At 37.6% G+C, this 16,950-nt stretch overlaps 1 protein-coding gene across 2 annotated transcripts in view; it reads right to left on the bottom strand.

Moving 5' to 3' along the window:
* The window catches only part of TBCK (TBC1 domain containing kinase), a 173,901-nt gene that overhangs the window by 103,691 nt on the left and 53,260 nt on the right, over positions 1–16,950 (bottom strand). For both annotated transcript variants that reach the window (XM_032794227.2, XM_032794228.2), the window contains exons 9-18: positions 16,604–16,665; positions 15,038–15,186; positions 13,691–13,829; positions 11,243–11,342; positions 9,066–9,115; positions 8,524–8,653; positions 7,450–7,548; positions 4,512–4,574; positions 3,498–3,624; positions 2,748–2,798 (exon numbers count right to left, since the gene is read on the bottom strand). In XM_032794227.2, the coding sequence (XP_032650118.1) occupies positions 2,748–2,798; positions 3,498–3,624; positions 4,512–4,574; positions 7,450–7,548; positions 8,524–8,653; positions 9,066–9,115; positions 11,243–11,342; positions 13,691–13,829; positions 15,038–15,186; positions 16,604–16,665 (970 nt within the window). The remainder of the gene's footprint in view (positions 1–2,747; positions 2,799–3,497; positions 3,625–4,511; positions 4,575–7,449; positions 7,549–8,523; positions 8,654–9,065; positions 9,116–11,242; positions 11,343–13,690; positions 13,830–15,037; positions 15,187–16,603; positions 16,666–16,950) is intronic.

The following is a 16,950-nucleotide window of genomic DNA, read 5'->3' as shown; positions in this document are numbered from 1 at the left end:
GGACAGTTAAGAATTGGCCTCCATGGAGGTTAAGACAGGGGTGGGCAAACTTTTTGACCTGAGGGCCACATCTAATGGTGGAAATTGTATGGTGGGCCATGAATGTTCCTTCCTGCTGCCTAACAGTGAAGAATAAATGTCAGAAAAATAGATGTGAGCAATATTGCTGAAGTTGTTCTTGCCATAATAACGTCTCTTTGTGGCTGGAATATAAAACCCCAATGAATGTAAACTAAATCCTTTATGCTCAGACAGAATTCTGTAACCATGAAGCCCTTCTTATAGTCATAGCTGATGCTTTAATTCTGGAGAAAGTGTCTGACATGATCAGAGCCAGATGCAACAACATTTTGATCACCAGGTGGCCCTCTGCAATAAATGCATTAAACTCTTCCTTGCAGAATTTCATTAACTCATGTGCAAATTTGGACATAGTATCCCAATGGACAAAGTCATATTTAGATAACAGTGCCTGCTGATTTGCAATACGCATCTGTAATGATGAAGTAGAGTAATTTTTTCTCCCCATCAAGTCCAGCCTCTTAGACTCTTTGTCCTTAGGCGTGGACTTGCATCTCCTCAGCTGTAATCTGTTGTTCACTGCTGTCACAATGAGAGAGTTTGGGAATGGATGAGAATACAAACACTCAAAGCCCTTCATAGGAACGTAATACAATTTCTCAGAATGCTTTGTGGTAGGTGGGATATTCCAAGCTTCATATAATCGGTAGAGCCATCTTCCCTGGAGTTAAGGACTCGAAAATATCTAGCAATTTATGCATATTCTCCTGCACAAACTCAGCCTGAATACACAAGGCAGAAGCCACAGGCTTCAAGAGGTCCTGGCATGGCATCTTCAGGGAGAAGAGAAGAAGAGACTAGTACCATGGAATCAAGCGGTGAGGAAGAAGAAAGGATGAATGGAGGTTCCTGAGGGAGAACTTTGTTCCTGTATGATAGGGTCAGGCTGGAGCAGCTCAGGAGGAATGATCTCAGACTGTGTCTGAAATAGAGGTGGCTAAGGAAGACTGACTGCAGCCAGGATTGGTGACCTTGCCCCAGAACGGGTTGAAGAACGGGATCTTGCAGACTGTGGAATGTCCCAAAAATTCAAAGAAGGCCAATGAGAATAAGGGTAAGACATTTGTAGTCACTAGGTAACTAGACCAGGAGTGTCTACCCCTGCTGCAGGAAAGGTGCAGCTTTAGTACCAATAGTGATCTGAGCATTGCTTGCAAGGTAGGAAGATGAGGAAGATGACTCTGAACTTGATCTCGATACGTGCTTGAAGTCAGACAATGGTAACAGATGAACCACCGCTAACACAGCAAGCAAATGACCAGCCTTGTCCAAAAACTATTATAGAGATAGAATTGATATTGAGGATAGATGAGAAGTTGATGCCTTCAGTACTGAACGAAGCATCACACTTCCACTCAGTACCAGAGCAAACAATAATGCCGGAGCAGAGGCTTGTACCAATCCCAAAACAGCGTTGGTGCCAAGATATGGGTCCAGCAGTGCAGACACTGAGTGCCAAAAAGGAGGCTGACCCCAAGTCTACACTAAGATTTATGTGTTGTAGAACATGTTGCTGATGAATAAGACACAATTCTGTGACCAAACCAGACAGCATCGAGGACACAGCAGAAAAGGCAGTGGCAGCCATGGCAGGTGAATGCTCCTGAATTGTTGGAGAAACAGGAACAGAGAGACAGAGCAAGTCTGGCATACCAGGTGGCATCAATGGAGTGGTGAACCACGGTCAGTGGGAGCTGCGACTGGCCTAACCTGCAGACGCAGCAGGTAAACCGGCCCGGCCCACTAGGGGGCTTACCCTTGTGGGCTGTGTGCCAAAGGCTGCCGATCCCTGTATTAGGGGAAAAGTGACCTCAAGCCTGGAGCAATGTCTCAGGTTGGTTCGAAGGGTTCTGTGGGACTGGATAAAATGACCAGTGCTGAAGTGGGTCTATGGCCTGCTCCACGAGGTGCTGCTTAACAAGCCCCTCACCACTTGCATTCTCTTATTTAAATGACTTGCAGATGGAGCGCCTTTCATTAATGTGTCCCCCTCCCAGACACAGTAAGCACACATGGTGGGCAATGTTTAAAACCTGGTGAGGGCATCCCACCAGGCTAAAGACTGCTGCTAACTACTACTAATGAAAAACCTAAGGTGGTACTAAACCTAAGCTGCTAACTAACTATGTACAGAAAATTCCAGAAATGCTGGACAGAAAGAAAGGTGAGGTAAACACCACACAGAATGCTCTGACTCAAACATGGAGCGTGAAAAGGAACTGAGGGAAGTCGGAGTGGCACCAATCTTAAACCGCCAGGGGAGGGACTAAGGGGCCAGAAGGCACAAGAGGCAGCCCTATGAGTACTGCTAGACAAAGTTCTCTGACTTTGGTCACTGGGAGTGCACACACTTGAGTGGAATACACATCTGCAACCACTTGAAGAAGAATAAAATGTTCTCAGTATCTGCAAGTGACTCTGGCAATTAGTTTGAGAGTTAAAATTAAAAAATAAATCCTTCAAGAAAATTTAGCACTGGGCAACAGACCATTTGTTCCAAACAATTTTAGTAACAGAACTGAAGTTTCAAACTTCCCTTGTAGTTAAAACTCACTGAAATCTGGTTTATACCCTGTTTGTGATATATAAAGCAGGTGTACATACTGTATGCGTAGGCACACGAGGAGGATGGAGATATGGCTTTATTCTAGAGAGAAGGTACTCACCTTCATTGTTAAAATTCAAGTACAGAAATGGTGCACAAAGTGAATCAAGACCTGAGGGAAGGAAAAATGCAAAGAAACTATGAAAAGCTGCTTTTTCACTATCATAACACAATATAAATGCATTCATTTATCAGAGAGACTTGCATATTTAAGATGGATTAAGCCACCTGTAATGTTACCCGTATTTTTTCTTTGCATAGTACATTATGAAAACTGCAGGCAAATAAAAATATTTTAAAATCTAGAAGTACAGCACTAAGTAGATTATTTGGACTTTTTCCAGCCTTGTCACATTTTTCAGGAATGCTCCAGCAAGTTACTCCCCAATAAATCTATCTTAATAACTATTCAGTGCGGTTTTAACTTTGCACTCAGTAGCTTTAGCCAACAGAACATTTTAAAAACAAAAGTGGATGAAGTTTAAGGAATGCTAAAATGCAAGACGAAAGATCAATTTTTATAAAACATAATTGGGGCAAATGTACATTACAAATAGAATGGAAAGTATAAGAATGCTAAATTTTCAGTAAGCCACAGATATTTTCTCCAGACATTTCTACACTGACAGCTGTAAACGAACAACTGAATCCAAGTTTAAATTCTCCTGAACAAAAAAAAAACAGCAGAGAAAAGAAATGTGTGTGTTTGATTTTGATCTACTTAGGAAGTGTCTCTATATTTTAAAGTAAATCTTCCCTTTTGTACAGATTTCCAACTGAATGGTTAAACTTACTAAGATGTTGAACGCACCTTGCCAGTACACAAGATCAGGATGAGAAACTACCCAGGCCTTCAATACCCGTCTAAACTTTGCATGACCCTCTGGCGATGACAGCAGCTCATCATACTGATGACAACGAGGAATATCAACCTCAATCTGCAATACAGATAAGCATTAAAAAAAAGAGAGAACATGGATATTAGAGGTGGCACCACAGAAATCCCACAACATTGAAAGAACTGGAATGCAGCCAATGCATTTAGGTCAGACCACCAGCATAATCCATTTTCTTCCGCACCTTCAAAAACAGAACTGGGGAAAAAGGGAGCATTCCATGAGCTGCATACACAGATTAAAAATACAAAAGAATTGTTTTGCAATACAGCCCCTCCCCTCAAAAATAAAAAAGGGCATTTTTTGTTGTACTGATTTCTAGCTCAACTCTCAAATTGCATCTCTCAGGATGCTAATGTCACTTTGTTCTTTATTATAATAAAAAGCCCAATTCGATGAAAAAAAATCTTGGGCTAGTTGAAAAGCCATTTGGTAGGACTTTAGCCATTTACCATTTGACAGGACTTCTTGGAGAACCTAACTAAACAGGAACCCATTTCCGCCAAGTACTGCATGCCTTCAGCAGCAGTTGAAACTGATGGAATTTGGGGATGATGTGTGTCTTTCAGAATCTAATTCCAAGGTACATAATAAGTACTGAGGGGAGAGGGACTTTCTTTTTTTTTTAAATGTTTGCTAGGTTGTTTATGACATCTTTACCTTTGGTTGTTTCAAAATACTGTTTTTAACTCAAATACAAGATTTCATTTTATGTATTTGTTAAATTTGTGTTACTATTGTTTGGTTTTGGTGGCCCTCCAATTTGCTTTCTGCTGAACAAGCATATTACAAAACTGGGAGAAAAAACTTTAACATTAAATAACAATCAGCAGCATCAGCTGCAGTAAAACAGTTGACTTACAGTTAACAGGAGGAAAAAACCTTTGACATCTTAAGTGACAGAACATGAAACTAAAAAGGAATCTTACTTGTCTATCTGTAGGAATTGGAGTGTCCTTATCAATGGCATCATATTTTGTTTGAATGGCACCCTAAAGTGTAAGAAGAACACATTAAATAAACAAAAAGCCCTTAGAATATATAGAATCATAGAAATGTAGGACTAGAAGGGAACTCAAGAGGTCTTCTAGCCCAGACCCCTGCATTCACAGCAGGACTAAGTATTATCTAGACCATCCCTGACAGGTGTTTGTAATCCAAAGATGGAGATTTCACAACTTCCTGAGGCAATTTATTCCAGTGCTTAACCGGCCTGACAATTAGGAACATTTTGTTAATGTCCAGCCTAAATCTCCCATGCTTCTTGTCCTATCCTCATAGGTTAAAGAGAACAAGTTTTATCCCTCTTCCTTGTAACAACCTTTTATGTACTGGAAAACTGTTATGACCACCGATCAGTCTTTTCTTTTCCAGACCAAACACACACCTATTTTTTCCAATATTCCCTCATACATCATGTTTTCTACACTTTTAATCATTTTTGTTGCTCTTCTCTGGACTTTCTCCAATTTGTCCATGTGTTTCCTCAAGTGTGACACCCAGAATTGGACACAATACTCCAGCTGAGGCCTAATCAGCGCGGAGTACAGCAGAATTACTTCTCATGTCTTGCTTACAACACTCCTGTTAATACATCCCAAAATGATGTTTGCTTTTTTTTATACTGTTGTCTCATATTCAGCTTGTGATCCATTATGACCCCTAGATCACTCTCCGTAGTACTCCTTTCTAAGTGGTCATTTCCCATTTTGTATGTGTGCAACTGATTGTTCTTTCCTAAATGGGGTACTTTGCATTTGTTCTTACTGAATTTCAATCTATTTACTTCAGACCATTTCTTCAGTTTGCCCAGATCAGTTTAAATTTTAATCCTATCTGTCAAAGCATTTGCAACCCCTCCAAGCTTGGTATCATCCACAAACTTTATAAAAGTACTCTCTATGCCATTCTCTGAATCACTGATGAAGATATTGAACAGAACTGGACTCAGAACTGGTCCATGCGGGACCCCACTCAATATGCCCTTCCAGCTTGATTGTTAGCCACTGATTACTCTCTGGGAATGGTTTTCCATGTAGTTATGCACTCACCTTATAGTAGCTGATTCAAGATTGTATTTCCCTTGTTTATTTATGAGACAGTCATGTGAGACAATATCAAAAGCATTACTAAAGCCACGATAGATCTCATCTATCACTTCCCCTACATCCACAAGGCTTGTTACCCTGTCAGAGAAAGCTACCAGATTGGTTTGACACAACTTGTTCATGACAAATCCATGCTGTTACTTATCACCTTATCATGTAGGTGTTTGCAAATTGATTGCTTAATTATTTGCTCCATTATCTTTCGGGGTACTGAAGTTAAGAAGTTACAGGTCTGTAATTCCCCAGGTTGTCCTCGTTCCCCTTTTTATAGATTGGCACTATACTTCCTTTTTCGGAATCTATCCTGTCTTCCATGATTTTTCAAAGATAATTGCTAATGGTTCAGATATCTCCTCTCTCAGCTCCTTGTGTATTCTAGCATGTATTTCATCAGGCCCTGGTGACTTGAAGACATCTGACTTGTCTAGGTAATTTTTAACTTCTTCTTTCCCTATTTTAGCCTTTGATTCTACCTCATTTTCACTGTCATTCATTAAGTTAGATGTCCAAATGCTACCAAAGTTTTTGGTGAAAACTGAAACAAAAAAGTCATTTAGCACTTCTGCCATTTCCACATCTTGTGTTATTGTTCCCCACCCCCCAACCCCCAATGAATAACAGATCTACCCTACCCTTGGTCTTCCGCTTGCTTCTAATGTCTTTGTAGAATGTTTTCTTGTTACCCTTTATATCTCTAGCTGATTTAATCTCATTTTGTGCCTTTCTAATTTTGTCCCTACATACCTGTGTTATTATTTGTTTATATTCACTCTTTGTAATTTGACCTATTTTCCACTTTTTTGTAGGACTCTTTTTTCAGTTTCAGATCATTAAAGATCTCCTGGTTAAGCCAGCATGGTCCCTTGCCATACTTCCTATCTTACACAGTGGGATAGCTTGCTTTTGTACACTTAATAATGTCTCTTTGAAAAACTGCCAACTCTCAAACTGTTTTTCCCCTTGAACTTGCTTCCCATGGGATCTTATCTTACCTTAAAAGAGCAATGGCCCTAATACATCTGGACTGTCCAGAAGAAGTTTACACAGTGCAAAACATGTGTTTTTTGGGGAAAATCCAGGACTGGGAGTACAGTGGGGTCACCCTGCAAGTAACAACCAAGACTGCTAGAAGCCAGACTGTGGCTGGTGTTTGCTGACAGGCTGCTGGGGTCAGAGCTGCTAGACCAGGACTGTGGATATACTTAATACACTCAGGATATAACATGCATGCTGTTTGTGAATAGCCTAGGTTGGGAGCTACTGCACAGAAGCACTGAAGGCACCCCCAGGTTGCATGGCAAATTGTGACACAACCATTCACTGGTCTGAATTGCACCCTGGAAGATCACAGTGGGATGGAAAGGAGATTTTTTTTTCCTCCAAATCTTTATTTTTTTCTAGCCCTTGTTGATTGGAGAGAGGACTGCTAAGTGTATTTGTTGGAGTTATAATAATAAATAATAATATATTGTTGTTAAATAGCAGTAGCATTTTTAAATATTGCTAAGGATGCTTAGGCACTTATCTTTTTTGGAAAAGTCAAAAATGAACTGAAATCCAGGCAAGTTCAACATTCGTTAGCTTTATAGAATGGAAATCACGAAGTGAAGCAAAAATTGCCCCAACATTGTATTTATTCATATAGTTTCAAATATTATTCTCACTTCATTATTCCAAGTAGTACAGAATGTAAATATCCAATCTTCATCCCTCCCTAGTATCTGTAATTAGTGTGAATCATCCTCTCTCTTACTCTTACCTCAACCCCCAGCAGGGCAGCCCAGGTTAAACCTCTCATAAGTGGAGGAATGTCAACTCTGGCTTCCTTCCAGACTTGATTTTTTTTGTATGGATAAGCCTGCAATAAATAAATAAGTAAAATACACTACTTTCTTGAAACCAACAAGATCCTTCCTTTAGGAAAAATTTCTCCACCACTGGACTCAAATACATTAAATCTGCTTACACTGTTAATTAATGTATATAAATTTTACAATCTAAAAGAGGTGCATTCTTCTCTAAAAGACAAAGATTAAGCATTTACTTTTATTGTTTCAGATAACCCAGTCCAACACCCTTTTTACAGGAAAGAAAGTGCCTTTCATATTTTGTTACATTTGAAAGGTTTAAATATAAGTAATGTCTGCAGTTTCTAATTTCTTCTGTATTAAGTATTCCTTTTCATAGTATATATACCTGACTTTTTAAAAAATGTCTGAGTTAGTGCAATACTTATTACAATGTGTAAAAAAAATCAGAATGAACCCATCACTTATCTCATGAGTACTTATGTTGTTTCTTACACACATGCCACACGAAAATGTGTACAATCATATTGCTGAGAAACCAAATACGTTGTCATAAAAATAAACCTCTCCCCCCCCACAGTGATATCACAGTACAGACTAGTACTGTTTGAATGTGCATTGCAAAAGTGTTACTGTCCTATCTGAGGCTACATCACTCACATTTAATTTGGTAGCTGTGTGCACTGCCTACTGTTGTTAGAAAATATGAGATGCTTCAGTGTCCTCTCTCATATGCAACTGTCTTAATAGTAATGACTCAGATTTTATTTCTGTTTATATTTTTAAGGCCTTTCTTATTGCAGGGATTTCTACAATTGCCTCTTCTTTTTGCAGTTTTTCCGAACTCCTGTTTTCCCTCTTCTCTTGAATTCACTTGTGCATCCAGTTCTTTTCTATTTTCCTCTCTCCTTACTCTCTCACTTCTCTGCTTGCACTTGCAATTGCTTAGTTCTTCAGAAATCTCTAACTAACTGAATCAATTAATGGATAATTGAGATTATTGCAGTACTGTTAAAAATCAATACCTTCAGTAGCCTGTCAAATAGAACAATTCTGTGTAGCTGGTACTCTGTGTCCCTCTCTCGGATGATCAGAGGAAGATTGGCTGCTGCAGATAGCTCATTATTACTGTTTGAATGGGGTAAATTTGACTGCCTGGAATACAGGGAGAAAAGCAGTGAAGCCTGGCTAAACACTAAATGCGATTAGATGTAAAAAGAAGAATGTATACTGGAAAGTGTTTTTAAGTTAGAAAACATTTTTGAAAGGAGATCAAAATGTCAAAATCAGCATTTATGCCCTCAGTGCTATATATTAAATACCAAAGTCCAGATTTGCAAGACCAGGTAACTAAAGCTTCTCAGTTCACATTTAGACACTTAAATAAGCAGACCTATTTTCTAAAGTGCTGAGCAGACAGCAGCTCCTATTGACTTCAGGAGTCTAAATAGGATATAGGAGGTTAACAATGGACTTCTCTTTATGAAAACCTTGGTCCAGTTGTGTAATATTCCACTATAATACAAACCACCACTCAAAAATAATTAATGTTATTATATATACTTACTCATCCTCAAGCAATGGATAAAATGCTTCCCCACCAACATCTTTCAGTCTCTGAAATTAAGATAAAAAAAAAGTATTTAACATCAAAATGCTTCTCAGTACCTTAATGGGTACAGTTAGAGGAATATGAAAAGTGTTACTTATAACTAGTCACTTTTAACTCTTTGCACTAATCTTTGCCTAAATATTAATTTAGTTCTCATTAAGAAGGAATGCCCACCCTTAAATGATAAGTTGCATGCAAAATTTAATATGACGACTCTTAAAAATCAATGGAAGCTACTCCGTTTACACTTTGAGCAACTCTTAAAATTAATCCTGTTCACATAACCTATTAGTATGTGGGAATGTTTAATGACATCTGAGAGATGGACAGTAATAGAGACATTCTCGGGAAGGTTACAGGCAGGTGAGACTGGATTTAAAGTCTGAAGTTTATAGACATCTTCAGTGCGATGTGCTTAAAGTTTAATACCATCTTCCCTGCAGTGTTCTGTTATGCAGTTCAATCTCTAACTTGAGGGTATAGTGCCATCTCCCCTGGGGATTGACAGAGCAGTTCAGACTCTCAGTTCATTCATCACTGATCCTTTTTTGATTACAATCATTGTGCTCTTTTCCATGAGTTATGTTTGGAAGATTCCAAAAGATAAAGATAAAACTTTCAACTAACACTGCAAGTTTGGCTAAGAGATTAGCAAGATGCAGGCTAGTATCCTCTCAAAAATGAAAGCTCTGTATATTTATCCACTACTGCATTTGTATCTTTAGGCATGGATATTTGATTTTATGTGCCAAAAATTCACCCCATTGTAGTTGCTGCATGTTGTAATAAAACATTTCTCTGGTCATTTTTCACATATTAATGTAAAATAGTGCAGTTTTGTTGCTTCATCAGCACGTTTTTATGAGGAGTGCACAGACTTGATTACCTCATGCTTCATTTTCTGTAACACTCTAGAAATTCAAGGGATTCAAGCCAAAATGGACCAAAATTCTGAGCTATCCATTTGTAACATCCATTTAATTTTTGTATGACATCTTCCCCCAAACTAATACTGGATACTATTTATTGCTTTAAATACAAAATACCAATTGTGCAGCGTTAACATAGAACTCTACAATAAAACCACATGTGAACGAACACGTACATTGACAATGAGAAAAAAATATATTTCAGTAAGAAATATGGTAAAACCTGGAATCAGCAATCACCCAAAGCACCCTAACAACGTGATTAGTTATTGTTTAATCAGTGTTGTTTACTAATGGAGGTGAAACAGAACTATATTCAGTAATTTTGAGGGAGTCTTTGAGTGATATCTTAAAACCAGTTGCCTAACAGCTGCAGATTCATTTCAAGTTTCCAAAGACTGAGGTTAAACCATGGGAAACCCAGCAACTATAGTAAACATGTTATTTAGTAAAGTCGGCTGATCTTAGATAGAAATGAAACTTCTGAAAGATGTATCATCTGAAGTAAAAATAGATTACACTCATTCTTTATTATTAACTTAAGCCACCACTGGATGTCACAATTACCCAGTAAAAATATGGCTAATGCAATATAATGAACTGAGTATCACAAACAAACAAAAAAAAAAACACAAATTCAGTAATTTCTCCCAGACAAAATGGTTTCTTTTTTTATTTTATATGTAATTCAGAATCTAATTAACTTTGGCCAAGGAGTTTTCTATTGGATCCAGAGCAGGCAAGTGTCCAGGAGGGACTGCCTGAAACGGTATTTTGAAAGAACAACAGCACTTGTTCTCTTACATTCCTTAAAATATAAACTGTTTCTGCAATTGAGTTACAAGCAGCTAAGAAGGTATTAAGTATTGTTTTAGCAACGTTGCTTTCAGGATATTAGAGAGACAATATGGATGAGGTAATCTCTTTCACAGGACCAACTTCTGTTGGTGAAAGAGAGAAGCTTTTGGCTCACACAGTGCACTTCTTCAGGTCTGGGAAATGTATGCAGAATGTCACAGCTAAATGTATTTAGTAAAACAGTAAAATGCGTGAAGCTGTGACACTCTGAGTACGCTTTCCAGCCCTGCAAAAAAGCTCTGTAAGCTCGAAAGCTTGTCTCTCTCACCAACAGAAGCTGGTCCAATAAAGGTATTACCTCTCCCACCTTGTCTGTATAGGCAGCTGGGAATACATTTTGCTTACATTTCTGAGTTGACACAGCGACAGTATCACAGTTGTGTCATCTAGGAGGGAACTTCTATCTCGTCCTTGCCCAAAGCTCTCACCATCTTCAAATAAAAAGCTTCAAAGAGAAAGACAGAACACCAATTCCTCGTTATTTTAAAAGGACATAATATTGCATACTCAAAAAAACCAGCAAAATTTTACATCAATCAGCTGTTTAACAATGAAAAATAAAATAAAACACTAACTCCTAGAATTATACTGTATCGTACTCCTAACTACATTGACTGCATTCAAAAGCTAGTAATATTTAAATAATTCTGAATGAAAAAAAAATCTTATTTCTCACGTTTTCTAGATACTGAACACATATCAGAATACCATTTACAGCTCCTTCAAAGCGGAACGGAATGAGATTAACATTCCTTTTTGTTCCTCATCCTGGCACAGACCAGGATTAACAGGGGGCAATACCCTAGCTTCTTGCATTGTGAGGGAAGGGGGAAATAAACATCTCTGTCATTCAAAAGGATCTCATAAGGTGTTTATCTGTGTGGCTGTATCAGGGTAATTGTTCACTACTATCGATACATCCAAATGAGGGTGATCCAACAGAATGAGTATTTTAGAACATATTGTACTTAGCTGATTTTCAAGAAACTAAGTTCACCTGGGTCTAGGCAGGCTATGGGCACAGGTGTAAGGCTCCCACCTTCCACACCAGAAGTCAAGGGTTCAAATCCTGGGAGCACGTGGCCACAGTTTTTTTTCCCCTCTGTGTGATACAGGACGTAGGTCAGACTAGATCACAATGGTCCCTTCCGGCCTTGGAAACTATGAATCTTTAAATACCAGATTCTCTATTTGCTTCTCACTAATGAGATTAAATTACCATCTGTCCATTGAATGAAGAAATATTTCATCTTCAGTATAGATATTAATGGGACTAATTAAATTCAGAAGCAGAAATGTGAGTGAGAATGAGAGTGTATATGTAAGAGAGAGAGAGAGAGAGAGAGAGAGAGAGAGAGAGAGACACAGAGAGAGAGAGATTACAATCCAAATAATATAGAAAGTCATTTAAAAAAGGGAAAAAAGTGACTAAAAACAAAAGAATGGAAGCGTGTTTTAAAGGAGGCCACCTAACACACAAAATGATTTTCATCACAAAAATGCTACTGCTTAAACACACATTCTGCCCCTCCCACCCAAAACTCTGGAAATTAACAGATAAAGAGTTGAGTCAGTTATCTGCTGTCATATAATCACTCATAAGAACAGCCATATTGGGTCAGAACAATGATCCATCTAGCCCAGTATCTTGTTTTCTGACAGTGGACAGTGCAAGATGCTTCAGAGGCAATGAACAGAATAGGGTGATCTAGAGTGATTCGTCTCATCATTCAGTCTCAGCTTCTGGCAAATGGAGGTTTAGGGACATCCAGAGCATGGGGTTGTGTCCCTGACCATCTTGGTGGACCTATCTTCCAGGAACTTATCTAATTTATTTTTTAACCCAGTTATACTTTTGGCCTTCACAACATCCACTTGCATCATGTACCACACACTGACTGTGCACTGTGTGAAGAAATACTTTGTATGTATAGTTGGGATTATTTTTTCTAATTTGTGTTATTTTGTACTTATTACTTTGCACTCACTAAAACTTCACCCATCTCATGCTACCAACCAAATCTTAACTTTGTCATCTTCTTTTGCCCTGCAAAAATAAATATGCTGTTGGAGATACACAGCTGATTTTACATATTACTTAAATACCCAATCGTGCAATCTGATCTGCATGAGCACAGGGCTTCACCCACTTATATCATACTGTAGGACCAGAGCCTAAACATATAGCAAAGATTTCAACAAGGATATAGTTCCAGGGTACATTAAGTTATGTCATAATTCCATAAATCCTCTACAGTAGAATATTATTTTATGAAAAGAAAAAAATGATTGATTTCTGGTGAAATGTGTTGACTGTATGGGATTGTAGGTCTATGTAAATGTAAACAGAACTGGCAAGTTTTTATTTTAATTTACTAAATTGCATGGTAACTAAATATGCAGCTTTTTGTACTGAGTAATATAGCATCATTTAGTGCTACGGTATACTGGAAATGGATCATTTGATTAAGAAATGGAATCTTACAGCCTGTTGATAATTTGTACTTTGAACCTTCCATACACTATTGCAAATTTTTCAGAGGCAATAGTAAGTGTGGGTGGGTGGTATAAAATCAAGTGGGATAACAGTGAATGATAGCAGCTTATATGTGGAAGTATTGAGGCTTTTACTGTTACTCAGGATGTTGTTTTCAAATTGCTCTTTGAAACTAAGAAGTTGGAACTTCTAAAAACACCAAATTTTTGGGGGGGGGGGGAGGAATGGGACATTACTCTTCTCTGTCCACCCTTTTCCTCATGTTTCCATCCCCAAAAGTGCTTTCCTTTCCTTACTTGGGAAGCGTGCAGATGGGTGGTTTTGATCGAATGATTTCCTTGTTGACAAGTTCTTTCTCCAAGTCTCCTCCAGCCAAACACCAGAGATAATACACCTCTTCAATTGATCTTTCTGCTAGGTAATCACAGTCTTCATCTATTAACAGAAGCCAAATTAAAATGGATTACAGTTTTTTAAGCAGTTTATGTTTTTCACAATCATTCTAAACACATTTTAGTTAGAAAGAGATTATTAGATGTGAAAGATCATATGGCCTACTGTAGAGTTAGAAGAAAAGCAATCTTCCCTTTGCAATATCTAAAGCAAGGCTCACTGGAAGACAAAAGGCAGCTGGACACACTATAGGGTTGTCCTGCATTCAGAAAAAAAAGTGAAAGCATGTCTGCCATTTGATTTGGTGCCAGAAAACTGAGCAAATCAGATAAATACACTGAGCGAAAGTGTGTTTTTTGCTTATTTTACCCATAATTCAAAATGTATTTCTCTTCCACAATACAAAGGGCTAAGAACAAACAGCAATGATAGAACCAGTAATACATGTTTAAAAGCCTCAATTTACCAAAATATCACATATGCAGCACACACATGCTGGTACTGGCTTCAGCTTTAATTTTAACAATTGTAACTTTATCTTCACAATATTAACAAACAAGAATACCCAAAATAATAAACTTCTGAGCTTATCGGAAAGGGTAATGGCAGCCTATTCACTGAAGTGGGGATTTCAAACAAGAGTAAAAGAAAATCCCATCTCTTTTGAACATACTGTCAGGTAAATGCAAACTTTTAGTATAGACTTTTATAAATGTACCCTCTCCCACACAGATTGTGCTTTATAACAACTGACAACAGCCTATGAGCTCCAGTACTTCCAATACCCAGCTGCCTATTAAATTTTAATAATGGAGCTATGGCCAACCCTCACATGATATGTCCAAGGAGCCCTGTCTGCAAATGACCACATAGTAATACGAAAAAAAAAAAAAAAATCAGCACCTAAAGCTCAGAACTATGCTGAAAAACATCATAAAAACTGCAGATCAAGGACAATGAATGGGTGATTATTACAGAGGATGATGCATAAAGTGAACAAAGAACACAGATCAGAGATACCCTCCCTCCATCCTCTAGTGCCCCCACAGACACATAAGCACTTAATACTACTCTTCTCTAACCATTAGGAAACAATACGATCTTGCTACAAGAATGTAATATTAATACTTTCGCAATCTGTAAACAGAAAAAAAAAAAGTAAATTCCTTCATGTTCTGTACTCTACAGGCAGCATTTTATTTATTTCCCTTTTCTCTCTGCCTCACCCCATCCCTGCTACTCACTTTTACCTTTACACAGCTGAGTGATGTCCTCTGGAAGCGTTAAATTAGCACATCTCAGAGAGGAGGAGAACAGACTGGCAGGTTTGTGGAAGGATGGGTATATAGAGGCTACTTCATTGAACATATTGTCACACAGTAACTGGTCTGGAGTTGGCCTTGAGTAAAACATTTTAAAAGTGGAAAAAAGAAAAGAAAGAAAAAAAAATGTAAAGGCCTTTTTAAAAAAATCAAGCGAACATAAAAAAATCAGAAGTGGTAAGATCGTGGACTCTCATATCACCAAAGAAATGTTCTTGTTAATCAAATCAAACTGCAAAGCTTCATATGGCAATCAGTTCACTGTGAGCAATTTTATTTACAATAATTCTGTATATTCTACATCATACAGCCTATCTATGACCAAGCATTCTTATTCTCAACCGAAGTTAGGCTCTTCTGTCTTTACTGAAGATATAAACTAATTAACAAAGGTAACACAATGAGACAATCCAGTGTTCTTTTGGTCATAAATGAACCTTTTTTCACCTTTAGTTAGTGAGTAGCTCTATGCTGTACTTAAAGTGTTTTTTTTAATAAGAGAGGTCACTCATGCCAGTGCATTAGAAACTGTGAGATAGTATCATTTATTGGACCAATTTTGGTTGGTGAGAGACACAAGCTTTCAAGTTTACACAGAGCTCTTTTTCAGGTCACCCAAAGAAGAGTTCTGTGTAAACTCGAAAGTTTGTCTGTCTCTCACCAACAGAAGTAGGCCCAGTAAAAGGTATTAACTCACCCCTTCTTCTCTCTAATATCCTGAGACCAAGAATTCTACAACACTTCAAGCAACGACACGCAAGAATGTGTTTTGAAGTAACACCAATCATGTTGGTTATGGTACAGCTACAATAACACCTCAAATTTCCAGAGGAAATCAGTAAAACCTGTCAATTTAAAAGTGACTACATAGTTTACTTCCAAACACCAAGATTCAATCTTGCTTTTTTTAAGAATAAAGCTGGTCTTTTATTTTTTATTAAAATAAAAATAATCAGGAGTCCTGATTCAAACAACTCATTTTTAGACATCAAGCAACATAAATGTGCATATTTCCCCAAACAGAGTTGATTAGTCTCAGTTCTGATTAATTACCCATAGAGCTTCATCTTACAATACAATTGTTCCAAATATTTTTTCTTGGAATTTAAAAAGAAACAATCATATACGGTAAACAGCTCTATTGGATGGTCATTTTTGGTACTGTTCTGTTTAGTCATGGGCTGGGAAAACACAAGCCTGTTTAGGAAAAATTATAGCAACAGGTGCTATAATTCTGGTTTAATCTAACAGCATGCATTCACTTTTTACTCATAAGATATTTTTGCAACACTTATAAAAGAAATGTTAAATGATGATGGAAAGTAGTACAAAGGTAATAAATCGATGCACTTCTATATAGTTGAGCATACATGGATGCACTTTTATGTAACTCGTGTCAATATTAATACAGAATGCAGTTCAGCTTCATCTAGTTAATTGCTTTAGGCCCAGCAGAATTATTCAATTTATTGTAAATCTGGATTGAATACTTACCTTTTGGAAGGTTGAAATGTAAGGAATTTCTTCACTAGAGCAATGGCATTTTCAGGAAGTTCCTGGAATATAAAAGGTAAAAAAATATTGTCAGCAATTGATTACTACTACACTGATCCAGCCAGCCACATAAGTATACATGAAACTTTATAAGTACATAAGTACTTTTACTGAAGTCAACAGGACTACATATATACTTAAAGATTTAGCTGGATCAGGGTCTAAAATGTTACAGCTATTCTGTAATGAGTATAGTTTTCAGTTTGGACAAAATGTTCTAGAAGTCAGAATTAACATATGAAAGCCAAGATTTTCAAAACTGACTAGAGGTTTTGGGTGTCCAATCT

The sequence above is a fragment of the Chelonoidis abingdonii genome, chromosome 5, assembly GCF_003597395.2.
Source record: "Chelonoidis abingdonii isolate Lonesome George chromosome 5, CheloAbing_2.0, whole genome shotgun sequence".
NCBI classification, from domain to species: Eukaryota; Metazoa; Chordata; order Testudines; family Testudinidae; genus Chelonoidis; species Chelonoidis abingdonii.
This window is presented reverse-complemented; position numbering and strand designations above follow the sequence as displayed.